At 58.2% G+C, this 25,920-nt stretch overlaps 1 protein-coding gene across 6 annotated transcripts; it reads left to right on the top strand.

Moving 5' to 3' along the window:
• Window positions 1-1,744: 1,744 nt before the first annotated feature.
• Window positions 1,745-24,869, top strand: MYO1C (myosin IC). Of its 6 annotated transcripts, none has more exons than XM_045490465.1 (32): window positions 1,745-1,941; window positions 8,896-9,051; window positions 9,168-9,283; window positions 9,841-10,039; window positions 10,121-10,201; window positions 11,587-11,766; window positions 11,848-11,946; window positions 12,143-12,256; window positions 12,344-12,415; window positions 12,700-12,819; window positions 12,943-13,025; window positions 13,247-13,352; window positions 13,470-13,550; window positions 13,853-13,944; window positions 16,123-16,217; window positions 16,298-16,344; window positions 16,453-16,533; window positions 18,783-18,888; window positions 19,011-19,128; window positions 19,971-20,084; window positions 20,164-20,240; window positions 20,590-20,658; window positions 20,757-20,841; window positions 20,937-21,096; window positions 21,380-21,463; window positions 22,187-22,280; window positions 22,375-22,430; window positions 22,557-22,692; window positions 22,770-22,840; window positions 22,931-23,028; window positions 23,103-23,202; window positions 23,658-24,869. In XM_045490465.1, exons 1-32 carry the CDS (start codon window positions 1,867-1,869, stop codon window positions 23,682-23,684), a joined length of 3,192 nt encoding a protein of 1,063 aa, XP_045346421.1. In that variant the 5' UTR covers window positions 1,745-1,866; the 3' UTR covers window positions 23,685-24,869. The 6 variants fall into 6 exon arrangements, with proteins under 6 accessions (XP_045346421.1, XP_045346422.1, XP_045346424.1 ...); XM_045490468.1 differs by lacking the exon at window positions 1,745-1,941 and adding an exon at window positions 2,754-2,887; XM_045490470.1 differs by lacking the exon at window positions 1,745-1,941 and adding an exon at window positions 6,148-6,209.
• Window positions 24,870-25,920: the final 1,051 nt, after the last annotated feature.

The following is a 25,920-nucleotide window of genomic DNA, read 5'->3' on the forward strand; positions in this document are numbered from 1 at the left end:
CGGTCCCATGTCCAGCTATCCAAAGATGTCACCATCTTTTCTCTCTGCCCCACCTTTTCTCAGACCCTTCTGCCCCCAAGGTCTCCATGGTAACCTCTGTTCCTGCCCCAACACACTCAACACCTGAGGAACCCCAAACACCCACACTTGCCCGCCTCCTGCCTTCGTGCCTGCACAACCATCATGGGCTCTGCCACACGGCACCTGTCACTTGGCAAACAGAGAAACCAAAGCTCAAAGGAGTGGCGTGATCCTTCCAAAATTACACAGGCAGCTGTGGTGTCCTGCAGGGCCAGAAACCCAGGAATGAGGTCAAGACCCGGGTTTGAATCCGAGTTCCACCTCTTCCCACACAGGAATCTCGGCTGTCTGTAAAACACAAAGAATGAATCCACTCACAAGATTGTTGTGAGAACAATTGCAAAAACAACCAAAGCGGACAGCATGCCTACCTCTTCGTTCTGATTAACGGAGCCCTGGGGCTGGGTCTCCGCGGTCCCCCCTTCTGCTTGTGGAGCATGCTTGTCCACGTGCCCACCTCTCCCCTTCCCTCCTTTAAGTCCTCACACATCCCTACCCCTGCCTCCTGTTGGGGGCCCCCTCCTGGCCTGGAGGTGGGGGTGAGTCCAGTGATTGAGAGGCCGGGAAAGGGAAGGGGGAGTGTTCTCCCTCCTCTTGGCCCCAGTCAGGATATGGTCGCTCTGGGCCCAGCCCTGACCCGCTGGGTGGAAACAGGAAATATGTGAGACTTGGTGTTCGCTGGGTCTCTGCGCCTGGCTCCACAGCTGATAAGGGCCATTGTGTGGTCACCGGGGATGAGCCTGCCCTAGATAGACATGCTGCTCAGAGGAAGGAAGGAAGCTTTGCTGGCCTTTCCTGGGCGGGGAAGCCGTGGGGAGGGAAGGAAAGGGTGCCCCGGGGGGAAGGTGCCCATCCAGGGGGCTGTCAAGGCCAGCACCAGCCCGCTGGACGCCACCCCTCCCAGGCCAGTGCCTCTCTCTGGAAAGGTCACTTTTCCCCATCCTCTTTCCCTTCTCACTTCCGATAAGGAACGGCTGAAGACCTGAGGGCTCACTCCCAGGCCAGGAAAGTGTCAGCTGTGATTTAGCAACAATAAAGAAGAAAACAGGAACGCTGGGGGTGAGGGGCACCTGAGGGTGCTATGGAAAAGTAAGAAGCCGACAGGGCTACAGCTGCCCAGAGCCAAGGAGTCTGGGGACCAACTTCCCAAGCATTAAAGGCTCCAGAGGACGGTGGGATGGGGGCCTCCTCCCAGTGCCGTCCTGCCTCTCTGGCTAAACCCCCTCTGTTCAACATGGCCAGCCCCCAGCAGCTCTGGCCTCTCAAACTTAAGAGGTTTGCCTGCTGCTGTGGGGAGGTAGGCACGCTGGGGGGACATGCAGGAGGGGCAGTGCCTATTGATGGATCCTGTTGGCTTAGGGCGGGATGTGCTTCTGGTCTGGGGAACACTGAGCTCTGCGGCTGACACCGGTGAGTGGGCAGCAGGAGAGGCCTGGCCATGGAGCTGCTGCGGCGAAGGACCCTCCTAACCTTTGACCTGGAGGCCAGGGTCCCCCACGGGTGGCTGCATCAGCTCCTCTGGTTACCTGGGACAACAGGCATTTCCTCCATCCCTCGGCCCCTCCTCTTCCTGCCCCAACCCGCTGGGCCAAGAGGCCTCCCAATCAGACCTGGGCTGCTCCAGCTGTGTCCTGAGGAGCTGGACCAGACACATCCCCCCGGGGCCGGAGTTGAAGCCGAACCAAGTGGCCATCCCAGTGTGAGACCAGATTCCTGACTCCGGGAGCAGCCAGAGCCAGTGGGCAGGCAGGCTTTTGCTCAGCACACTGGCTCTCCATCGGCAGAATGGCACTGCAAGTGGAGCTGATACCCACTGGGGAGATCATCCGCGTGGTTCATCCCCACAGGCCCTGCAAGCTTGTAAGCTGGGATGCCCTGGGCCGGGAGGAAGGGTGGCAGCATCTCCCCAGGGCCCAGCAGCTCCCTCTCAAGCAAGCCCCTCGGGAAAGAGGTGAGCAGTGGGGAGGGGTTCTGATCTTTGGCTGGACAGGAACAGACTGGACAAGAAGGGGTAAATGAAAGGAAGGGGTAAGAGCTTAAGTACCTCTAGGAGCAGGGTTTTTCTAAGCAGGGATCTAGGTTTGAATCCCTTCTCTCCCAGCTCCCTGATCCTCAATAGGCTGGGCTATAAACTGGCCCTAACACGTAGGTGACAGGACTGCTCTGGGGCCAAAGGACGGGCGGTGCATGTAAAGCTCCAGACGCATAGGACAGGTTGAATTAATGCCTCCGCTTCATTCAGCCCAAAGAACCAGGACTGGCCAGCTCAGAGCGGTAGCTTGGGCAGGGAAGGAGGGGGAAGAGAGACAGGTAGGCACAAGTGGGGAAGAGCTGAGCTGGCCTGGCAAAAGCGGGGCGGGGGTCGGGTTTGCTCTGAGGATGCAAAGCGGCCCTAGGATGGGGAAATGCATCCCCTCGACCCCAGCGCTGCAGCGAGTGGGCCAGGTGTGGAGAGTGTGTGAGTGTGTGTGTGTGTGAGAGAGAGAGAGAGAGAGAGAGAGAGAGAGTCCGCGTGTGGCTGCGACGCGCGCCCCGTCCCCGGAGCTGGTTGCGGAGTGTGCGGCACCGAGTCTCGGCGGACTCGGGCGGGGGCCAGGGCCGGGGCTGGCCGGGGCTGGCCGGGGCGGGGCGGGGCGGGAGGGTTCGCGCGCGCGCGCCCGGGCCTGGGCCCTGCCCGGGATGACGACAGGCAGCGGCCCGGCCCCGGGCGGGCCCTGGGCGGGGAGAGCGTGCCGGGGCCGCGGACTCCGGAGCCGGCCACGCCGCCCAGCCTGGCCCCCGCCTGCGCACCCGAAGAGCCGAGCCGGTGGGTACGGGGGGCGTGGGCGCACGGCTGGCAGCAGCCGCGTGGTCTCGGGAGGGGTCGACCGGCGGGGGGAAAGGGGGAAAGGGCAGATGGCCGAAAGCCGAGCCCAGCCCGGAGCTGCCGTGCGGGAAGGCGGGGGTCGCCGGCCTGGGGATCGCTGGGGCCGAGGGTCGGCCCGGGGCGGCCCGGCCCGGCCCGTGAGGGGTCCCAGAACTCGGCCTCGTGGAGACTTAGATTACTTGCAGGTATCGTGAGGGCGGGGAGGGGCGGCTGGGGTCACAGGATCCAGGCACCCTGTACCCCCTTTGGGCCCCTCCGGCAGCCGGGGCTGCCTCTGGGTTCCGGAGAGGACGCTCGAGCCCCGCCCCTTCCCGTACTCCGCCCCCGGGGCCCTGCAGTGCCAGCTTCCCCGCGCCTGGGCGCCCGTGAGTGCGGCGGCCGGGGTCTCGGAGATGAACGAGAGAATGAATGGTTGGTCCACGGCCTTATTCAACTCCCGGCACGCTCTGGGCTCTGTGATTCGTTCATTCATACAGGCGTCCACGAGGGGTTACTGAGCCCCTACTGTGTGCCTAGCCAGGGTGTACGCCCTGGAGGGAGCAGTCTCCTGGGAGAGACTGACAAGGAAACTGGCGATTAGAGCACGATGAGAAATGGAGGGGGCTATGTGTTGGGGGAGGCAGGAAGGGGTTCTGAAGGAGGTGATACCTGAGCTGAGTCTTCAAGGATGACTAAGAGTCAGTCAGGTGGGGAGAGGGAGGGTGCGCCCAACCAAGGAAGGTGCAGGTGCAAAGACAAGAAGCTTAGGGAGAGAGCGACGTGTGATAGGGATGGGGGCAATTCCTCCTGGCTGTGTGTGGTAGTGAAAGAAGGGACTGGAGAGGACCACCCCTGTGGTCACACGGGAACACGGGCACATCGGGGTGAGCTGAGGACAGAGGGGGCTGCTGGAGTCTATATGCAGGTTCCTGGCAAGAAGCATTAGGTGTGAAGTATGGGCTTGGCACATGGAAGGGTGCCCTATAAACTTTCACTCCGTTAACATAAGATGTTAATTAATCAGACTTGCATTTGTAAATACTACAGGCTGTTGTGGGAAAATGGATTGGAGGGAGGAAGGCTGGGAGGGCAGTGTGAAGGTTGCTGCCTGATCCAGGAGCACAAGAGTGAAGGGGGAGCAGAGGGAAGGTTTTAGCAGGTGGTGACTCCTTGGTATGAGAAATGGAGGGAAGTGAACAGGACTTTTGATGCCAGATGGTGATGACTAGCTGGAGGTGTCTTCCTCCTTTCTACATATAGGATATTGAACAAGGAGGATAGGTCAGGGGGGCAAAGTGCTCTGTTTACTTCCACTGGACCCCCAAGCAGAGGTGTTTGGCAGGCCAGAGACCCATGATTCTAGAGCTAGAGTGTACAGCCCTTGACTGGGGCCCTGTGAACAATCAGGTAGAGCCCTTTAGTCCCCACCTTTCATCTCCCTTGCCCCTCACAACAGTTGCCTTAAGTCTGGAACAGTCCTTGGTGTGGCAGCCTGGGCCCAGATCTAAGATACATCCAATAAATATAAACTGAGCATAATGAATATAAACTGAATATAAACTCTTCTGTGCCCAGCACTACACTGTGGGTGAGAGAGGCTATGATTCTGTTTCCCCAAAAGGCCAGGAGGCTGCCTCGGTGGAAATCAGCTTTTAGCAGAAATCTGGGGATGCTCAAAACACCCTCTCCAGATCTGCGTGGGTCCTTTGAAGCTCTTTGAGGCCACTGCCTTCCCCACTCCTCCAGAGGCCAGTCTTGAGGGTACCTGGCCCACACTAGGTAAAGGGCACTGGATGACCTAGGTCTGCTGGGTCTGCCCCATCCTTGCCTTTAGAGGAAATGACACAGGTGGGAGGAAACCCAGAGGTAGTCTTGGGAAATAAGTCCTGGGTCACTCGTGTCCATGGCTTCTTGCCAGCCTGCAGCCAGCCCCTAGGTGCAGGGCCATGCTGGGGGCCCAAAGGCAGTGGGTACCCCCTAGCTATTGCTCCTAAGGCCTACATATCAATAGTCACACAAAACCGACAGGGTTGTATACTGGGCACTGCAGTCACGGGGTTACTGAGGAAGGTCATAGCCTGCCAGGGCAGTGAGTTAACCCTTGCAGAGAAGCGGAAGCTTGGACATCCACCAGCCAGCTGGCGGGCCTGCCTCTCTCCTTCAGGGCAGCCCTGCAGAAGCAGTGAGTGCTGGCGTTGCCGGTTCCAACCCCACCCCTCCTTTTACTAGTCCTGGGATCTTGAACAGGTCATTCACCTGCCCAGACTCAGTTTCCCCGCCTATAGAATGGGGTAATAACACAGACCTAAAGGCTTGGTTTGGGAGCATGGAAGGGAGTACGGTAAGTCGGCGCTGAGAACGCAGGAAGCTCCAGGAGCTGCAGCCTTGGTCGCTGTGTCTCTCACACCCTCGGTTCCCCGCCTCCCTACCCCTCCCTGGGGCTGGCGCTTCCGTCCAGTGAGGCGGGGCGGGCGGGGGCCGGGACCCCGGCTGGGGCCGCCCCTCTGGCCTGCCCGGCAGCGAAGACGCCCCCTCCTTCCGCCGCCGGGCGGCGGCTGTGGGGGCGCCAGCGGGCATCCCGGGAATGCGGCGGCGCGGCTCCGGGTGGGGGGTGGGGGGGTGGCCGGCAGGACCCCTCCGCACGCGGATTCCCCTCATTCCAGCCGCTTGACGCGGCAGCGGGCGGGGCGGGCTCTGCGGCCGCGAGGCTCCTCCCGCTCTCCGCTCCTCCTCCCCGGTCCGCCAGCGGCCGCAGCGCCAGCCCTGTCGCCCCCTTACCGCAGGGAGCCATGCTGCTGGTGGGGGCTCGCTCGACCTCGTTCCCCCAGTATCCAAAGGCGCTCCCCACTCCGAGTGGGCTGGAAGCTGAGAACCCTCCCCGCTCCCGTTCCCTTCTGGATTTTAAACCTGGGACGCCGCAGAGGGCGCCCCCTTCCTCCCTGAGCCCGCCTCTGTCGGTGGCGTTTAATACCCCCCCACCTCCTCTCCCACCCATCTCCCAGCTGCGCACCCAGTCCCCTGGCCCCTCCGCAAGGCCCCATCTCCCAGCTGGTGCACCCCCCGCGGGGTCCCCCGGGCCGCGGCTCCGACTGGGCTGTTGTTCTCGAGGTAATGAGCCTCCCCACGAGGCTGCAGCCCGCACCTGCCGCAGCCTCACCCCCTCTCGGGGGAGCCTGGGTGCGAGGGGCATGCTGGGGCTTTAGGTCTCGGCCCCGCCTTTTCCTCTCTAGGACAAGTCCGCGTTACTGTGCCTCAGGTTTCTTATCTGTCAGGTGGGAAACAGGTAAAGTTTACGAGAGCTGTCTGTAACTGGCAGGCACGCCTGAGGGGCTTTCCCCACTATAGGAAGTGTGACCTATCTGGCCCAGGGCCTGGCTCTTAGTAGGTCTGTCCCAAGCGCGTGTGGAATGAATGTCGGGCCGAGAGAGGGAAGTGCTTGTTGAGGGACTGGGAGGTGCCTTCGCGCTTTATCTTAGCCTTCCCAGCAATCTTTAAGGCAGGTATTAGCCACATTTTAAGGATGCAGAGTTGGCTCTAGGAAACCGACTTGCTCCCATACAGCTCGTAAGAAATAGCCCAGCCTTTTGCAAGTACCAAAGCCTTTTAGCCATCACCACCTCTGCCAGCGGTGGGATCTGAGCTAGAGTTTGCCCCTCAAGTGCCTTTTAAGACCCCAGCGACTGTGGGGCTGCTTGGGGCTGTTTGGGAGAAGAGTGTCCTGGGGGATCAAGAGGGAGAGGAGAAGAGCCCCTGAGCGAAGCACAGAGGCCCTCGTTAGGGTGTCTGGGATAGGGGAGAAGGGTATAGGCCCCAAATGCTGGAAGTCGGGTGCACATTTCCCAGATGGAAGAATGAGACCTCCATAGGGACCAGACACACACCGCGCCCGGCAAAGGCTCCCTGTGGCCGTGGCTGTCCCTTGGGTGTGCGCTCCGTCGTGACTCGGAACCTAACGAGATTTTCTTGGGCCTTAAGGACACTGGGCCACCCCCCAGAGAGTATATAGGGGTGGACAGTGTCCTGCACGGAGGCTCCGCCCGCCTGGGCGCGCCGGCCGTATTTGGACATTTCGGTCTATTTTTAACTTTCCTGGGACTTGAGGTTGGGGTGAGGGGAGATGGAAATCCTGCCTCCTTCGGGACCCAAGGGCCTCAATCTTCGTCGTGCGCCTGGCCTGATGTGTAGTGTAGACACAGCCCGGAAGTCAGTTCCGGGTCCGTGTAGACGCGGCGGCCGTGCGGGTTCCGGGCCCCACCCTGGAACCAACAACGCCCCTCCTGGAAAACCTGACTCAGGCGGAGCCCCTGCCGGGCGGGGAGCTCCGTCCCCCCCCCCATTTCCACCCCCGCACCGAAATCCCGCGTAGTTCCCACCCCACTCCCACCAGCTGGGCAGGAACCCCCGAGTGCGAACCCCGTGCGAGGCGGGGGCGGCCGGGGAGTCCCGCGCTTCTGAGGCTCGCGCAGGGGGCGGTGCGGGGGGCGGGCCGGCCCCTCCCTCGCTGACGCCGCCGCCGCCGCTGCCGCCGAGCCCCGGGCGGAGAGCACGGGCAGCGGAGCAGGGCGCCAGACCGGCCGGGCAGGATGCGCTACCGGGCGTCGGTGAGCGGAGGTGGCGGGCAGGGCGGGGGGTCCCGGGCGTCCCTCTCTGCCTCGCGGCGCCGCCTCGGCCCCGCCAGGAAGCGGGCGCGGCCCAGGAATTTCGGGTGGAAAAACGTCCCGGAAAGTTGCAGGGGGAAGAGGCGGAGGCAAAGAGGGCCGCGGGGCACTCGGACCCAGAGCCCGGCTGGCGGCTCTCAGGGAGGGCTGAGAGCACAGAGACCCGTCACCCAGAGGGCAAGGGGGCGGGAGCTTTGGCCAGATTTGGCAGCAGCTTCGGGACAGGATTGGGGGGGGGGGGCGGTTAAGGCGACGAGGGACAAGCCTGGGAGAGGCAGGCCAGACCCAGAGGGGTGCCCCAGGCCAGAGATCTGGATGCTTTGTGGTTGGAGGAGAATTGATGGCCTCAGTGGGATCTACACCCCCCTCCCACACTGCCACCTTGCTTTTCTCCGACCCTTGACACTCTTGACGTCAATTTCCTAGAGCCCCCTCTCCTCCTATGTGAAGAGTGTAACCTGGGGTGAGGCCCTTGTTGAGCCTGTGTGCTCTGGAGGCAGCTGGGCTTTCCATGGTAAAACCCCCACCCCCTTGAGGCTTCTGGGGCTCTCAGGAGGAGGGTGTCTGGGGAGGCTGGCAGCTGGAGGAGAGGGTGTGGCCCAGCTATGGGAAGGAGTCCCCCCCCCCCCTCCCCTGCAACTTCTGGGGTGGGTGTTGAGTCCAGCTGGGACAGGAGGCCCTCTGGGGAAATCCCTCTCCTGTGGTCTGTTGGTGGCCTCTTGCTTGGTCCCTGACTCTCTTCTCCTGGAGATTTTGATGAGTGAGGGTGGCAGAGATGGCTCCACCCTGACTGCAGAATTCACTCTGAGCCATTTTGTCCTCCAAAGCACCTGTCACACGTGGCCCAGAACTAAGGGACTTGAGGTCACCTGGTCTAACTCAACTCCTCCTTGAGGAGGAAACAAGCCAGAGAGAGGAGGGGATTTGTCCAAGGTCAACAGAGCATTCTTTTTATTATTCCAGGGAGTTTCTTCTCATGACTCCTCTTTCTCTACACAAAAAGCAGTGCCTGCCTGGATTTAGTGGCCTTGCTTCACATTCCTCAGGGTCTTCTGTGCCCCAGTGTCCTGTGTCCAGGTGCCATGTGCCCCACATGGCCCTTGTTCTGTATGACCCATGTCTTCAATGTTCCATGTGCCGGCTTCCTGTGACCCTGCCCCTGTACCCAGCACGGTCCATCTCTTGGGTGTTCTCTGTGTCCTGGGTGCATGTGCCCCTGGTTGCCCTCTTAGTCCCACAGGCTGAGGTGGAAGAGAAGCAGCCTGACCTTACCCTGCTGGCTCTGACCGTCCTGTGGTCCATTCCCTGCAGGCCCTGGGCAGTGACGGGGTGCGGGTGACCATGGAGAGTGCACTGACGGCCCGTGACCGGGTGGGGGTACAGGATTTCGTGCTGCTGGAGAACTTCACCAGTGAGGCAGCCTTCATCGAAAACCTGCGGCGACGCTTCCGGGAGAACCTCATTTACGTGAGCCCCAAGTGGGAAGAGAAGGGTTTCTGGGGGGCGCAGACACAGGTCTGAGGGGGAAAGAAGCACCAGGAGCCTCTGGGAGAGACTTCTGATTCTCCTCCCTCGACCCCCAGACCTATATTGGCCCCGTCCTGGTTTCTGTCAACCCCTACCGGGACCTACAGATCTACAGCCGGCAGCACATGGAACGTTACCGGGGTGTCAGCTTCTATGAGGTGCCACCCCACCTGTGAGTGACCCCCAGCCTCTCCAGGAGTGACCCCCCCCCCTCCACCTGAGATGACTCTCACTCTAGAATATCCCTGACCTCCAACCTGGGATGAATCATTATTTACATCTGTGAGGGGTCCTACACTCTCTCACCTTAGAGTGACCCTGATCCCCACTTGAGAAGAATCTCTCAACCCCATCTGGGTGGGGCCTCCCCAGCCCCCACCCCACCTCACACCCCTAGCTCCTTGCCCCCAACTGTACCTGGGCATGGCTCCCCAACCTCAGTGACTCTGCGACCCCAGTCTCTACCTGAATGACTTCCAGGACCCCCCCCCCCCCCGTGAGTGATCTCCTCAGTCCTCCATCTCAGAGTGACCCCCATTTCAGGGCGAAGGACCTTCCCTGACCCGCAGTCCTGAGGGTCCCCCAATCCCCGTCTGTGAGGGTATGCCCAACTGCCACCCACAAATGAATTCCAAGCAAATATGAGAAATACGGGAATCCCTGTGCCCCATCTCCCTCCTACCTTGCCCCACTCCCATCCCTTAAGCTCCTGACAAGCCTCTGCCCCAGGTTTGCAGTGGCCGACACCGTGTACCGGGCACTGCGCACCGAGCGCCGGGATCAGGCGGTGATGATTTCTGGGGAGAGCGGGGCAGGCAAGACAGAGGCCACCAAGCGGCTGCTGCAGTTCTACGCTGAGACCTGCCCAGCCCCCGAGAGGGGGGGTGCTGTACGAGACCGGCTGCTGCAGAGCAACCCGGTGCTGGAGGTAGGGGACAGCAGTGTCTGCAGGGAGGGAGGGGCAGGGAGAGAACACCAGATATCCCTCATACCCCCCCTCCGCTCCTAGGCCTTCGGAAACGCCAAGACCCTCCGGAACGATAACTCCAGCAGGTTCGGGAAGTACATGGATGTGCAGTTTGACTTCAAGGTACCTGTGGATGGGTCAAGGCAGGGGGAATGGGATTCCCAGGTAGTAGGCACCCACTCGCCAGGTCTTTGGTGTCAGCAAATATTTATTGAGCGTCTACTCTGTGCCAGGTGCTGTTCCAGGTGCCAGTGGTACAGCAGTGAAACAAAATAGACAAAAATCCTGCCTCCAGGGAGATAGACAATAAACAGAAAAATGTAATTTAGGTGACGAGTGCTATAGCAAAAAATAAAATGAGGTGAGGGGTGGGGCCAGTTGCTATTTTAAATAAGGCACATAGGGTAGACCTCACTGAGAAGGTAGTATGTTGGTAAAAGCTTGATGGAGACAGGGGAGCAAGCTGTGCGGATACCTAGGGGAGAGAGTTCAGGCAGCGGGACTAACCAGTGCAAAGGCCCTGGGGTAGGAGAGTACCTGGTAAGAACAGCAAGGAGGCCAGAGAACAAGGTGCCCAGGAATAGGAGGGGAGACTGAATGGTGCAGGCACTTCTGGGTCTTTGTAAAAAGTTTAAAGAAAAACAACTCTGAGTAGGGGCGCGTGGGTGGCTCAGTCGGTTAAGCCTTTGACTTTGGCTCAGGCCATGATCTCATGGTTCATGAGTTTGAGCCCCGTGTCGGGCTCTGCGCTGACAGCTCAGATGCTTTGGATTCTGTGTCTCCCTCTCTCTCTGCGCTGCACCGCCCCCCCCCACCCCCACCCCACCCCCCGCACATGCTCTGTCTCTGTCTCTCTCAAAACTAAATAAAACAAAACAAAAAACTCTGAGTAGAAGGGGAGCTGTTGGAGGGTTTGGAACAGAAGTGCGTCATGATGTAACGTTGCTCTCCAACAGATCCCTCTAGTGCTTTGTCGAGAGTAGATGGTAGGAGAAGCAGGCTGAACAAGGAAACCAGTCCAGAGGCTGGTGGTTATTAAGCCGAGATGACAGATGACAGTGGCTGGGGCCAGTGTGGTGGCAGTGTAGAGTTTTGGATGTTTTGAGGGTTAAAGCAGCAGGATTGGCTGCGTGGCGGGACATGAGGTTAGGGAGGAAAAGAGGCTTCCGAGAGGAGGGCAAACTTCTTGGGCGGAGTGGCCATTGACCAAGATGGGAAGAGAGGAGCTGGTCTGAGGAGGGGACACCATGAGTACAGGGTGCAGTTCCAGGCCTGTTGAGTGTAAGCGGCTCGTCGGACAGCCAAGTGGAGTGGCCAGGTAGATAGGGCCGGACGTGCTCATTTTCCAGGTGAGAACACGGAGGCCAGAGCGGGTGGCTGGCTGAGCCCATGCAGCTAGTCGCAGCTCTAGAATTAGAGGCCAGGAGTACAGAGGAAGGCGGGGGAGGGTGGGTTGGAGCCTATCCCCAGGCCCCCTCAACAGCCACCACGTCCTGCCCTGCCCACAGGGTGCGCCTGTGGGTGGCCACATCCTCAGTTACCTGCTGGAGAAGTCCCGAGTGGTTCACCAGAACCACGGGGAGAGGAACTTCCACGTCTTCTACCAGCTGCTGGAAGGGGGTGAGGAGGAGTTGCTGCGCAGGCTGGGCTTGGAGCGGAACCCCCAGAGCTACCTGTACCTGGTCAAGGTGAGTCGCGAGTGGGCAGGGCGGGTGCCACCCGGGGAGCGCAGCGCCGGGGCTGGTGACCCAGCTCTGCCCTTCCCCCAGGGCCAGTGTGCCAAAGTCTCGTCCATCAATGACAAGAGTGACTGGAAAGTCGTCAGGAAGGCTCTGACAGTCATCGACTTCACTGAAGATGAAGTGGAGGTGAGGCCCGTGCTGGGGACCCCCCCTTTCCTCCTGCCGCACCTGGAAAACCTCCGTCCGCTTTTACAGCCCTTACAGCTCCCTTCTCTCAGACACTCCCCCACCTATTCCTTGCTCCATCTGACTGCTCACTGGTTGCCCTCCTTGGCTCTCTGCCCCTCCTGTGACCCCCACCCACCCCTCCCTGTTTGTCCAGGACCTGCTGAGTATTGTGGCCAGCGTCCTGCATTTGGGCAACATCCACTTTGCCGCTGATGAGGAGAGCAACGCCCAGGTCACCACCGAGAACCAGCTCAAGTATCTGACCAGGGTGAGTGGGGGTGAGCAGAGGGCGAGGGCAGAGGGGCTGGGGTGAGGAGGAGTGCATCCCCACCATGCCCACCCCCTCCCTTGACAGCTGCTTGGTGTGGAAGGCTCGACGTTGCGGGAAGCCCTGACACACAGGAAGATCATCGCCAAGGGGGAGGAGGTGAGGCCAAGCCTTTGTCTCAGGACGTGGGGGGTGAAGGGGGTGCAGGTGCTCCAAGGCCTCTTCTGAGACTCCCACCTCCAGGAACGCAGCCTCCTGTCCTTACACCGTCTTCCCTCTGATGTGGCCACTGTGGCCTCTCCTGGTGTGCCCCACCCCCCAGGCTCACCAGGAGCCGGGAGGACAGAGTGGTCGTGGTTTTCTGGTGCTCGGCCTGAGCCCATACGGGAGGCAGATGGAAAGGGGTCTGTGGCATTCATCTCCCGTCTCACCTTGGCTGGCAGCTCCTGAGCCCGCTGAACTTGGAACAGGCTGCGTATGCACGAGATGCTCTTGCCAAGGCCGTGTACAGCCGCACTTTTACCTGGCTGGTCAGGAAGATCAACAGGTCGCTGGCCTCCAAGGTGAGCTCGTGGCCCTTGGCCCATGCTGCTTCTGAGGCAGCAGAGACGGCAGTCCAGGGAGGCCTGGGGCTGGGTGCTGGCAAACACCAGGACCCATGCTCTTTGTTGAACCGCTGGCCCTAGGATGCTGAGAGCCCCAGCTGGCGGAGCACCACGGTCCTTGGGCTCCTGGACATTTATGGCTTTGAAGTGTTTCAGCACAACAGGTCAGCCCCCCCGTCCACCTGCCCGTCTCTCCTCCCATCTCCCCTGTCCTGGTCCCTCTCCTCTTGCCCCTGCCTCTCGTATTCTTGACAAAGTCCCCGGCCACCTCGGGTCTTGCTCTGTGTACCTTCCCTTAGCTACTCCGAGTCCTCCCCGCATCTCTCCCCTGTCCTGATCCTGTGTCCCCCTTGAACTACTGTGGGCTCTTCTGTTTCCTTCACAGCTTTGAGCAGTTCTGCATCAATTACTGCAACGAGAAGCTTCAGCAGCTCTTCATCGAGCTCACCCTCAAGTCGGAGCAGGAGGAATATGAGGCAGAGGGCATCGCGGTGGGTGCAAGCCTACAGGTGTCCCTGTGGACACCCCATAGGAAGCCAGGCACTGGGGTCCCCCGGACAAGGTGCTAGGACCCCATGATGATGCCGTCCTTCCCTTTTGCCCTTCAGTGGGAGCCCGTCCAGTATTTCAACAATAAGATCATCTGTGACCTGGTGGAGGAGAAGTTCAAGGGCATTATCTCCATTTTGGTGAGTCCTTTGCTTTTCCGAGGACTCATGTTGGGGGCTGTGTGGGAAGATGTTACTCCGTTCCCTGTTCTCTTAGGCCTGTCCACGGAGGGCCTGAGTTTGGTGTTGAGTAGGGACAGAGCAGGGCTGTGTGTGGAGGGTGAGGTGAGGTGCTGGTCTGGTCTGGAAGCTGTCTGTGGGAGGCTCCCTATGATCTGCCCCTGTCCGCTGCATCTCTGCTTCCTGGCACGATGCCCCTGAGTCTCCTGTGCCCTCCGGCTCCTTCCCTGATACATCCCTCATCCTCTGCCACACCCCCCCAGGATGAGGAATGTCTGCGCCCTGGGGAGGCCACGGATCTGACCTTCCTGGAGAAGTTGGAGGACACAGTCAAGCACCATCCGCACTTCCTGACGTAAGCAGGGTGGCCGAGCAGCTTAGGGGCAAGGGCTCGCTTGGGGAAGAGCCTGTGAAGCGTGGGATCCCCCTACAATCCTAAGACCCCAGCCATAAGGAGGGATGACCAGGGGAGTTGCTAAGCTGAGGACAGGCGCACAAAGCCACAGCTTGTGGTGCATCCACAAAGTAAGAAGCTAAGAGGAGCGTGGCTCCCTCCTTATTCTTTTTTGAGAATGAAACTTAAGATTTTTTTAGCTTCCTTATTTGGAAGTTGCTCTTTCTTTAAGGATTCCCCTAATGTGGGAAGGGGAAGGAAAGAAGCAAGCACCTCTGCCCTGCATCTTTTGTGCACATCACCTCCTCTAACCTGAAGCAAGCCTGTAAGGAGGCATTCGTGGTGATTTCTCCACTGTACTGAGGCTCCAAGAGGTGACGTCATTTGCCTAAGGTTATCACACATTTAGTAAGTTGCAGAGCTAGGACTCAGGCCTGGAGCTGTTGAATGCCAAAGCCCTGAGCATTTTACCTTTTTAGTTTTTTATTTTTATTTTTTGCTTAGTTGTAACCTTATGGGGCACCTGGGTGGCTCAGTCGGTTAAAAGTCTGACTCTTTTTTTTAAATTTTTTTTCTAATGTTTATTTATTTCTGAGACAGAGACAGAGCATGAGTGGGGGAGGGGCAGAGAGAGAGGGAGACCCAGAATCCGAAGCAGGCTCCAGGTTCTGAGCTGTCAGCACAGAGCCCGATGCGGGGCTTGAAGTCACAAACCGTGAGATCATGACCTGAGCCGAAATTGGTCACTCAACTGACTGAGCCACCCAGGCACCCCAAAAGTCTGACTCTTGATTTCAGCTCAGGTCATGATCTCACGGTTTGTGAGTTCAAACCCCGCATCGGGCTCTGCGTTGACAGTGCAGAGCCTGCTTGGGATTCTCTCTATCTCTCTCTCTCTCTCTCTCTCTCTCCCCCTCTCTCTCTCTCTCTCTCTGCCCCTCTCCTGCTCATACTCTCTCTCTCTCTTTCAATTTATTTATAAATAAACTTTAAGTTAAAAAATCGTAACACTAAAAACCTCTTCCTGGGGGCGCCTGGGTGGCTCAGTCAGTTAAGCATCCAACTTCGGCTCGGGTCATGATTTCAGGGTTCTCAGGGTGCAGCGCTGACGGTGTGGAACCTGCTTGGGATTCTCACTCTCTCCTCTCTCTCTGCCTCTGCCCCACTCACGCTTTCTCTCTCTCTCTCATAGTAAATAAATTAACATTTTTTTTCTGATTGTAAAAATAATGATGCTCATTAGAGAAAAATTGGAATGTGTGCAAAAGCCACTTGTTATCTAGCTTAACACCCAGAGGTCATCACTGTTAACAATGTGAGGCATTTCCTTCCTGCCTTTTTCTATATGTTTTTTTTTTTTTCATAGTTGAAAACTTATTGTGTATAAGGTTCAGGATAATGTTATATCCTGAGTGTTTTCCTGTATCATCAAACAGAAAAATTTCCTCAAAACACTTCCTCCAGTGGCTCTAACTCACAGATACTCCACTGCTCTCACCCAGCCTCTGGAGGCCCCTAGCCAGCCTCCAGGCTTCTGCTGGGGTAACAAGGCTGCCACAAACATCCTTGTGCCTTAACTCTCTCCCTGTATCTCTGGTTAGTTGCTTGGAATAGTTGTAGAAAATGGTGGGGGCGGGGGTGTGCCTGGCCAGCTCTGTCGGTGGACCATGTGACTCTTGATCTCAGAATTGTAAGTTTGAGTCCCATGTTAGGTATAGAGATTACTTAAAAAATAAAATCTTAAAAAAAAAGTAGACAATGGGTTAAAGGGTATAAATACACTTAAGTAATCTTTTGGGGCAGATTTCCATTCTTAAAATGCAGTGGGCAGCACTGAGCCTTCTGAGCAGAGTCACATAACAGCCACAGGCAATGAAAGGAGACCTCTGCCCCGTGAGCCCCAGCCGCGCAGAGGCCTGCATCCCGGTCCTGGCACTGTGTGACCCTGGGAAAGGCCATCTGCCTCCCTGAGCCTCCGCAGCTGACGGCCCTGCCCTGTCTGTGGCCAGGCATAGAGGGTTGTGGCGTGGCCCAGGGTGTACCTGCTCCTTACTGGATGCCTGGTTCGTCTCTTGAGCCTCTTCAGCAGGAAGGCGCATGGCTCAGGCCAGCAATCTGTAGCTTCCTCTCCTTCTCCAGGCACAAGCTGGCTGACCAGCGGACCAGGAAATCTCTGGGCCGTGGGGAGTTCCGCCTTCTGCACTATGCTGGAGAGGTGACCTACAGCGTGACCGGTGAGGATTCTGGAGCTGGGTCCCCACAGTGGGCAGGGAGAGGGGCCCTCCCTCACCTCGTGTCTGCTCCCCCCTCCCAGGGTTTCTGGATAAAAACAATGACCTTCTCTTCCGGAACCTGAAGGAGGTGAGAAAGACTGGGGAGAGGGATCGGGATCTGGGCACTGACTGACCTCTGCCCCAGGAATGGGTCCCACCTGTCCCTGTGCCCTGACTCCCTGCTTTGCCCTCACAGACCATGTGCAGCTCAGAAAATCCCATTATGAGCCAGTGCTTCGACCGGAGTGAGCTCAGTGACAAGAAGCGGCCAGAGACGGTGTGGAGGCTGTGGGGACCTGAGGGGGCACGTGTGTGCACGTGTGTGTGGATGGGTGCCTGCGTGAGCCAGGAGTTGGCAGCGTGCATGTGAGCTACGTGTTCACTGGTACACATCTGTGTGCGTCTAGGAGGCTGCCCGTGGGTGCATCTGTGCTGGCTTCCATGTGTGCACCTGTCTCTACCTGTAGACCCACACATGAACCCCCGAGTCCTTGTGGGGATTGTACCTGTCTCTGCATCGGCACTTGCCTGCATTCACCCACTCGGCAGACATTTGGATCAGACATTCCTAGGCACTTAGGAGACCAAAATGAATAGGTGCTTTCATAGAAATGTGCACAGGGTGCTTTGGAAACAGAATAAGGAACAGCAAATTGCCTGAGGGAGTAGAAGTGGGGGGAGCAGTCTGGGAAGGCTTCCTAGAGGAAGCATCTGAGATAACTTGGGACTGAGTAAGTGCTTGTCAGAGGGACCTATGGGAGAGCACAGCAGGCAGAGGGAGGCCCAGCACAGACACGCAGAACCCAAAAAAAGACCAGGAGGTTGACAGGAGAGTGACATCATGGAGAGAGAGGCTGGGAAAGGCGGGTGCGGCCAGTGGTGCCTGATTCAGGGAGAGCTCCAGTGAGCTGAAGGCAGAGGTGTGGCTGTTGGGTGTGGTGGGAGGAGGCCCCGGGTCCCAGCAGGAGCGGGCTCAGTCTGAGGTAGAAGCTGGAGTACTGCAGGCTGAGACACGCTGGCAGGGAGGGTGCAGAAACCATGGGTTGCCCAGTGTCCCACTCCCCAGTCCCTTGTTCCCTGATGCATACCCCTCGCCCTCCCCACACACACACACCTCCCTTCGCGGGAAGGACACGCACCACTGTCCAGGCCTCTCCAGCAGGCTGCAGGTTCACGTATCCACTGATCTCCTCCAGTGCCTTCCAGGCAACCCACTGGTCTCAAATGGGCCCTTGATTGCACAGTGCCCCAGGCCTGCCCCTTCTGTGTCCCTAACTCAGGACGAGGATCACCCACCACCCAGTCTCACAGGCCAGAAACCTGGGCAACATCCGTGACTCTTCAGTCTCCCCCATCTCCCTCATCCAGACCACTACTGGATCTTGCTGGTTCCTGCTGCCTGAGTACTTCTCAGCTCTTTCCCCTCAGCCTGTCCCCATAACCACTGCTCCAGTTCAGTGCTCTGAGCCAGCCAGTGTCATCTCTGGTCTCCTCCTGGCTTCCTGGCTGCCCTTGCCACCCACCCTCCATATATTTGCTTAGAGGTCTTCCAAAATGCAGATCTGTGCCTGCTGTTCCCTCATTCCGGATTCCTCATTGGCTCCCTATTTCCCTCAGGAGAAGTCAGTCCCCCGAAAGTGACTCTCCAAGCCTGTCATGATACTGCATCTGCTTGCCTCTCTAATCCTATCTTGTTTACTCCCCATCTGGATCCTTTCACTGCTTATAGCTCCCTGGGTACATGAAACTTTGGCTCAGGCTGTCCCTCTGCCTGAATACCTTCCTCTCCTCTCTTCCTTCTGGCTATCTCCTACTTATCCTTTAAATCTCAGCCCAAGGGGCATTTCCTGATGCCCCTTACCCCACCGACTAGATTAGTTGCCCCTCCTTGATGCTTTTGGAACCCCCAGGCACACACCTCTGTCATTGATGGAATTGCGAATCTATTGAGAAGTCTGCTTCTCCCATAGGCCTGAGATCCTTGACGGTCTTGATGAGCAGTGTGCAGAGACAATGGTTGGATGCATAGGCATTAGGACACACTGGTAAAGAAGGTGGCCCTGAAATTCTAGAAGGAGAAAGAGTTGTCGTCAAAGGGAGATGTAGAATCGGGGTTGTGGGGATACCCGAACAAGTGTTTTTGTTTTTGGTTTTTTAAGTAATCTCTACAGCCAATGTGTAAAAGATTGGGTGTAGAGATTGGGTGTGGCTTGAGCCCACAAGAGTAGGTTCCAATGATTGAGTCTCAGCCTGGTGCCTCCTGAGCAGGGTTTTTAGATAGGAGTGAGGTTCCTAAGCTGATGTCTCTAGCCCGGCTGGAAGATGCCAGCAGTCTGGTCCCTCCCTCTACTGTGAGCTTGGGGAGGCAAAAGGAAGGGCCCAAGTAGGGCCCAGGGTAGCTGTGGGGACTGGCGCCACTCCGCTCCAGGAAGGGGTGTCTGCAGGGTTCAGCACCTTTGCCCCAGTGAGGGGCAGCTGCAGGGATCCACAGCCTTGGCCAACCTTCCATTCACTTTGGCTGCCCAGGTTGCCACCCAGTTCAAGATGAGCCTCCTGCAGCTGGTGGAGATCCTGCAGTCCAAAGAGCCCGCCTATGTCCGCTGCATCAAGCCCAATGATGCTAAACAGCCAGGTAGGTGCCTCCGCCCGCCATAGGCCTGTGGGGACTGGGTCACCCCTGCAGGTTGCCCCTGCAGGGGCAACAGGCTATCCATCCCTGAAAGTCCACTGACCACCCTGTTACCCCTCCCCCAGGCCGCTTCGACGAAGTGCTGATCAGGCACCAGGTGAAGTACCTGGGGTTGATGGAGAACCTGCGCGTGCGCAGAGCCGGCTTTGCCTATCGTCGCAAATACGAAGCTTTCCTGCAGAGGTGGGGGCGTGGCCTGGCTCAGCGCCAGGGAAAGGGGTTAGGAAGGAGAGTAGGAAATTTCTGGATCCCGTGAGAGCAGACAGGGATTCTTGGCCCCATTTTAGAGACTAGGACACTGAGTCTCTGAGCTGCTGTGGGACGCATGCCAGGGGACCCTCCATGCTTGAAGGCCTAATATCAAGCTAGGTGGACAGGACGCCAGCGCTCCCAACCCCATCCCCCACCCCACCCGCTCAGGGACCTGCCCTCATAGAGCACCTGGTTAGGGGTCCATAGGCATGCATCCACATGCTTGTCACCAGGTGGCATGGTAAAAGTCTATGAAGAGGACAGAGTTTCCAATCAGTTCAGAAAGGATAGAGCAGCTTTGTGGTTGGTCTAAGGGGCTGGAGAGTCAATCAGGTATGAATTCCATCGCTGCCACTTTCTAGCCCTGTGGCCTTAGACAGATGAGGATACATCAGTTTCCTCCTCTTTAAAATGGATGCAGTGGGGCGCCTGGGTGGCTCAGTCATTTAAGTGTCCTACTCTTGATTTCGGCTCACAGTCATGAGATTCGGGCCCCTGTGTTGGGCTCTTTGCTGAGTGTAGAGCCTGCTTAAGATCCTCTCTCTCCCTCTCCCTCTCTCTCTCTGCCCCTCTCCTGCTCACTCTCTCAAAAAATAAATAAATAAAATAAAATGGATATAGTGACAAAGTGACCTCTGAGGCTTTTCATGAGCTGCAAGTCATGGGTGGGAAGTACCCAGCATGTACCCCAAAAAGCTGATTTGGGTCCCCGGGGGTGGGGGGGAATTGATTGGGGTGGGGCCTGGGTGCATTTCCGCTCCTCCTGTCTCCAGGTACAAGTCACTGTGTCCAGAGACATGGCCCACATGGGCAGGACGGCCCCAGGATGGGGTGGCTGTGCTGGTCAGGCACCTGGGCTACAAGCCGGAAGAGTACAAGATGGGCAGGTGAGTGGTACCCGCCCACACCCAGTGTTTGGGGTGCTAAGGGGTAGCAAGCAGGGGCTGATCACTGCTGCCTCCTCAGGACCAAGATCTTCATCCGCTTCCCCAAGACCCTGTTTGCCACAGAGGACGCCCTGGAGGTCCGGCGGCAGAGCCTGGGTAAGAGAGAGGCCGCACCTTCCTGTCCCAGTGGGGTCTGTTCTGGGGAGAAGGAAAGAAATCACTGCATTTGGGCCTTTTCTCCAGGAAGCCCAGTTCACTCACATTCAGCTCCCCTCCTCCTTACCAGCTCCAGTCCTGCTCCTGGATGCAAACTCTGAGCATATTCCCACCTTCCTTTGCTCCCTCCTTCACTCCTTCATGCATTGCATTCTCCTTCTCTTATGTATCCTCTCATTCAGTAGTTCCTTCAGCCACTCATTCATGCCCCTCAGTGAGCTCTGACAGTGCCAGACCCTCAGCTGGTTCCCCAGGGCTCTGGCCAAGTGACTTTCTTTCCCCACCACAGCCACGAAGATCCAGGCCGCCTGGAGGGGCTTTCACTGGCGGCAGAAATTCCTCCGTGTGAAGCGATCAGGTGCGGGGGCCCAGGGGTCCTCAGAAGGGGCAGGGTCTGGGGCTAGAGTGGGCTGCCATCGTGAGGAGATTAAGGTCAGCCGTTTGTGGTCTCCGCAGCCATCTGCATCCAGTCGTGGTGGCGGGGAACGCTGGGCCGGAGGAAGGCAGCCAAGAGAAAGTGGGCCGCCCAGACGATCCGGCGGTGAGCACCGGGGCGCCACGAGGGGGTGGTGCAGAACAGGCGGTGGGGCGCTGCCAGGCCTCTCACCCCCACCCCTGGCGGGCCCACACCCCCAGGCTCATCCGTGGATTCATCCTGCGCCATGCACCCCGTTGCCCTGAGAATGCCTTCTTCCTGGACCACGTGCGCACCTCCTTTCTGCTCAACCTGCGGAAGCATCTGCCCCGGAATGTCTTGGACACTTCCTGGCCCACACCGCCACCTGCCCTGCGTGAGGTCCGTGGGCTTCCCTGCTGATCTGGGGGCCATGAAAGCACTCAGAGGAGGGGCCTACTGATCTTGTGGACGGAGAAGCATTGGAGGTCCCCCGAGGGAGAACTGGAGCTGGGCCATGGAGAATGAGTTCTTTTGAGAGAAATGGCTCAGGAATGGAAGGGATGTCCAGGTTGGGGGGGGGGGGGTCACTCCGGCAAAGGCCCAGTAGTGGGCATATGCCTAGTGTCTTCAGAGAGAAGGGAGCCGGGCTGTGTAGGTGCCCTGACCTCCCTCGTGCCCTCAGGCCTCAGAGCTTCTGCGGGAGCTGTGCATGAAGAACATGGTGTGGAACTACTGTCGGAGCATCAGCCCGGAGTGGAAGCAGCAGGTATGGAGAGCGAGAAGGCAGGCGTGGACTGGGACTAGCCAGCGAGGTCGGGGCAGCGTGCTGGGAGGAGCACGTCACCCCCCCTCCCCCGGGTTTATGGTGTGATGTCAGACGGATCCCGGGCCCTATTTGGCCTCGTGTGTGAGGTCAAGGCTGGAGTGGCTCCTGGGTGGCAAATAGGATTCGTCCTCTGGGCCCACTCTACCGGACTGGTAGAGGCTCCCCAGAGCCCTGTGTTGAAAAGGCTACAGATTTAGTCTGATCGGTTGGTAACATCTGCCGTGGTTGCACGGATGGACGTTGGTGGCTGATGTGCCTTGTGTTGGCCAAGTCACTATTGGATGATGCTGAAAGGCCCACCAGCTCAGATAACCTGTTAGTAGTTTAGAGTATCAGCAATCAGCCAGCTTCAAGGTGCCAAGCTAGAGGTGAATGCCAGGGGCCTCAGGGCCTGATACGATGGGGAGTTAGCCCCCAGGTCGAGCCTAGCCCCTGGAAATGCTGTCTTGACCCTTCTGGAAAGCCTTCTGTCTTGTTAGTGGGGTTGGGGGCAAAGCAGAGGGAGAGGCCAACAGCAGGGTTGGTGACAGGGCCTCGCCTCCTGGTGCTGGGGCCAGAGAGAAGGTGAGAGACTGTCTCAGTTCCTGGGGCTGGCCTTGCCCTTCCCGCTCCCTGATGGTTCCCACCCCTTGTAACCCCCACCTCCCGCCCTTGTCTCCTCAGCTGCAGCAAAAAGCCGTGGCTAGTGAGATCTTCAAGGGCAAGAAGGACAATTACCCCCAGAGTGTCCCCAGGCTCTTCATCAGCACACGGCTTGGTGAGCCCCTTTCAGTGCTCCGACCCTCCAGCACCATCCAACTTAAGTCCCCTCTCCCCTCCCCTGACCTCTCTCTCCCCCATCTGCGTTGCAGGTGCAGATGAGATCAGCCCCAAGGTACTGCAGGCCCTCGGCTCTGAGCCCATCCAGGTGAGACCACGGTTCTGCGGCCTGAGGGCTGCATGGGGGGTGCTCAGGGTCTGGGCAGAGAATGAGGGGCTGCCCTGGAGGCCCCGTAGCCCCTCCCCGAGCCCTCACCCCACCTTCCATCCGCAGTATGCGGTGCCTGTGGTGAAATACGACCGCAAGGGCTACAAAGCCCGCTCCCGGCAGCTGCTGCTGACACCCAGCGCTGTGGTCATCGTGGAGGACGCCAAAGTCAAGCAGAGGATTGACTACACCAACCTGACCGGTGAGTGAGAGCCCAGGGCTGCTTAGGGAGGGCCCCTGCTCTGTCCCTTGACCCCTAACCTCTGCCCTTCCCCTCAGGAATCTCTGTCAGCAGCCTGAGCGACAGCCTCTTTGTACTGCATGTGCAGCGGGAAGACAATAAGCAGAAGGTACCCTGTTGGGGCCTGGGCGGCAGGGCCGAGGTGGGTTCTCTAGCTTTGAGCAGGGCCTGACCCCTCTCTCTTCTGGCCCCCCCCCAGGGGGATGTGGTGCTGCAGAGTGACCACGTGATTGAGACACTGACTAAGACAGCCCTCAGTGCTGACCGTGTGAACAACATCAACATCAACCAGGGCAGGTGAGGCGGTCAGGGGTGATGAGGGGACCAGGCGTGCGTATGCAGACAGCCCTCACACACGCCCTTCCTTCCAGCATCACGTTTGCAGGGGGCCCCGGCAGGGATGGCATTATCGACTTCACGCCTGGCTCGGAACTGCTCATCACCAAGGCCAAGAACGGGCACCTGGCTGTGGTGAGTGGGGCCAGCAGGCAACAGCCCACCTCCCTACCAGTAGCCCTGGGGCTCCGGTGAGCCTCGGGTGCCGAGCTTCCTCGGCAGCTTGGCAGAGCCTGGGCAGCTCATCCATGGGTCTCCATCCGTGGGGCATCAAACCACCTTGTTCTTCCCATTGCCCATTGAGGGCCAGAGAGTGGGGCCATATGAGCCTCCACGGTGCAGAGGGTCATAAAGATGGCAGCATCGGGAGGTGGGGGAGGCCTGGGAGGCTCGAGGGGAGCTGTAGACAAGGCCCACTCTGGCAGGACGGGGAGTCCTATGGGAGTAGGATCAGAGTCTCCAGGACTGAGGCCACCAGACGCCCACCCCTCAGACCGCCACTGCATTTATCTAATCCATGTAGACAAGCACCCAAAGCGCCTGGGTCTGCTTCCTACTCACCACTTGGGCTTCTCTCTCTGCCCCCATAGGTGGCCCCACGGCTGAACTCTCGGTGATGAAGGCGCCCACTGGACCCCCTCCCACCTCCCAATGCTTTGCTTCTCCCCACCTCCCCTTCCCACTTACCAAAGACTCGAGCTTCTAGACAGGGACCCAGGGACACCTCGAAGCCCACTGACAGATTCCTGCCTTTTGCTCACCCCTCTCTTGAGGGAGCAGCGGGGGCCAGGGAGCCGCCCCAGAAGTGGGCCAGGCCGGGCCACAGCAATAGGAAAGCCGGGGACAGAGGCGGCCATGCCAGCCCCACTGCCGATGCCAAATATTTGAGAGAAGGGAACTTTTGCTGAGGTTTTCTCTGAGATTTTTTGATGCTTTATAAGAAACTATTTTTTAAAAAAGCTATTTTCCCACCCCAAGACACACTGGATGTGTTTTCCCTGATGCCAGCAGGGCAGGGAGTGTAGCCGAGGGGTTGGGTGGTCTGGGCCCCGGTGCCCTCTCCCTTGCCCAGGCCACTCTCTCCTCTTCATTCCCTTGGCACCTTTCTTTCTGCCTGCCTGCCCACCTGTACCCTTTGCAGCCCACTCTGACATCCCCTTGGGGGCTGAGACCACCTCTGCCTGCCCCCTTCTTCCTGCCTTAAAAATACCCTTTCAAAATCATCACCCCCGCCTGAGGACATCCTGGAGCGGGGGAAGGGGTCTTAGACCACAGAATTTGGAACACGCCGAGAGATCATCTAGTGTAAGCTTCCTGGTGTGACAGAGCAGGAGACAGACGCCCAAGAGAAGGGATGTGCCCTTCATCCAGCAGGTTGGGGCAAAACCAGGACTGCAGTCCTGTCTTCAACACACCTCACTGCCTCTCCAGGGACAGGTTCATGTCTTTAAGGGTGCGTGTGGCTCCCTAACCAGCAATCACCCTGGGGGCCAACAGGTGGGAGAAGCAGTCCTACCTGAGTCTATGCCTTAGGATGACAAACATCCTGTTTATATACTTTGGCCCCAATTCAAGGATGTAGGCCCTTTCCTGGCCCTTATGCCCTCCTGTCTGCGGAGCCCAGGGAAGAGGCTAGCCTTGGGAGGAGCTGCAGAGGCATCACCTCTTTCTGCTGTGTCCCCCCACCTCCCCAGAGGGCCTGAGCGCTGCCCAGCTGCCTCTGCCCTCCTGGGGGTCTCAGCCCACCGCTGATACTTCTGCGATCCAGAGAAACACTAAATAAAGCAATATGTGTTTGCCAACATTGGTCTGCTTGTGAATGTTAGGAAAGGGACAAGACCCCTAAAGGCAACCCGGGGTCTTGTGTTAGAATTTTTGCCTTGTCCACAGAAGGAGGAAGGCAGGGCGCCTTCCCGGAGGGAAAACAGAAGTAACCAGTAGCTGCAACACAGACTTGCTGTTTCGTTAACTATCTACTGAAGGGCTGCTCAGCCTGGCCCACTGCTGTGGGCCAGGGGAAGATGCATCTCACACAGTCCCTGCCCAGTGGTCCTCAGCCCGGCGGAGAGAAACACAGCCCAGGGTGGGAAGTGCAGGCCCCAAGGGGCATGCTGACTAGCGATGGACTCAGTGGGGGAGAAAGGCTGTAAACACTTCACAGAGAAGATGACATCTGAGCTGGGTCCCAAAGGATAGGCTCCAAATTCTGCGGCAAGTGGCAAATAAAATCTAAATTGGCTTGGGCAGAAAAGGCATTTATTAGCATTAGCGACCTAATGGTCCCAGGGTAGGGCTGCTTGCAGGCACTCAAACAACATCGTTAAGAACATGTCTGGGACCGTCTCTTGGCTCAGCCTTCCTCTGCGGTGGCTCCACTGTCAAGCAGGTTCTGCCCTGTGGCATGGCGGCAACAGTCAGCAGCAGCTTGGGGCTTTCACTCTGTGAGTTGAGCATAAGGAGGTAGGAAAAAAGAGCATCTTTCCCAGTAATTCAAAAGTTTCAGGGGGCGCCTAGGTGGCTCAGTCAGTGAAGCGTCCAACTTTGGCTCAGGTCATGATCTCGCCGTTCCAAGTTCAAGCTCCTCATCAGGCTCTGCTGACAGCTCAGAGCCTGGAGCCTGCTTCGGATTCTGCGTCTCCCTTTCTTTCTGCTCCTCCCCCGCTCATGCTCCGTCTCTCTGCCTGTATCTCAAAAATGAATAAACGTTAAAAAAAAATGACAAAAAAAAAGTCTCAGAGCCAATGCAGAGTAGACCAACTTGAATGAAGACCTTGAACTGGGTCTTCCCTGACCCAACTGTTGCAGTTAGGGAGAAGAGCACATTCTGTTCCGATAGGTGCCTGCCAGGTCTAG

Source organism: Leopardus geoffroyi, chromosome E1 (genome assembly GCF_018350155.1).
Source record: "Leopardus geoffroyi isolate Oge1 chromosome E1, O.geoffroyi_Oge1_pat1.0, whole genome shotgun sequence".
NCBI classification, from domain to species: Eukaryota; Metazoa; Chordata; class Mammalia; order Carnivora; family Felidae; genus Leopardus; species Leopardus geoffroyi.

Coding starts and splice junctions, on each gene's coding strand:
- MYO1C (XM_045490465.1), top strand. CDS start 1,867: ATGGCACTGCAAGTGGAGCTGATACCCACTGGGGAGATCATCCGCGTG. Junction 12,416..12,699: donor TCATCGCCAAGGGGGAGGAG/GTGAGGCCAAGC, acceptor CTTGGCTGGCAG/CTCCTGAGCCCGCTGAACTT. Junction 23,203..23,657: donor AGAACGGGCACCTGGCTGTG/GTGAGTGGGGCC, acceptor CTGCCCCCATAG/GTGGCCCCACGGCTGAACTC.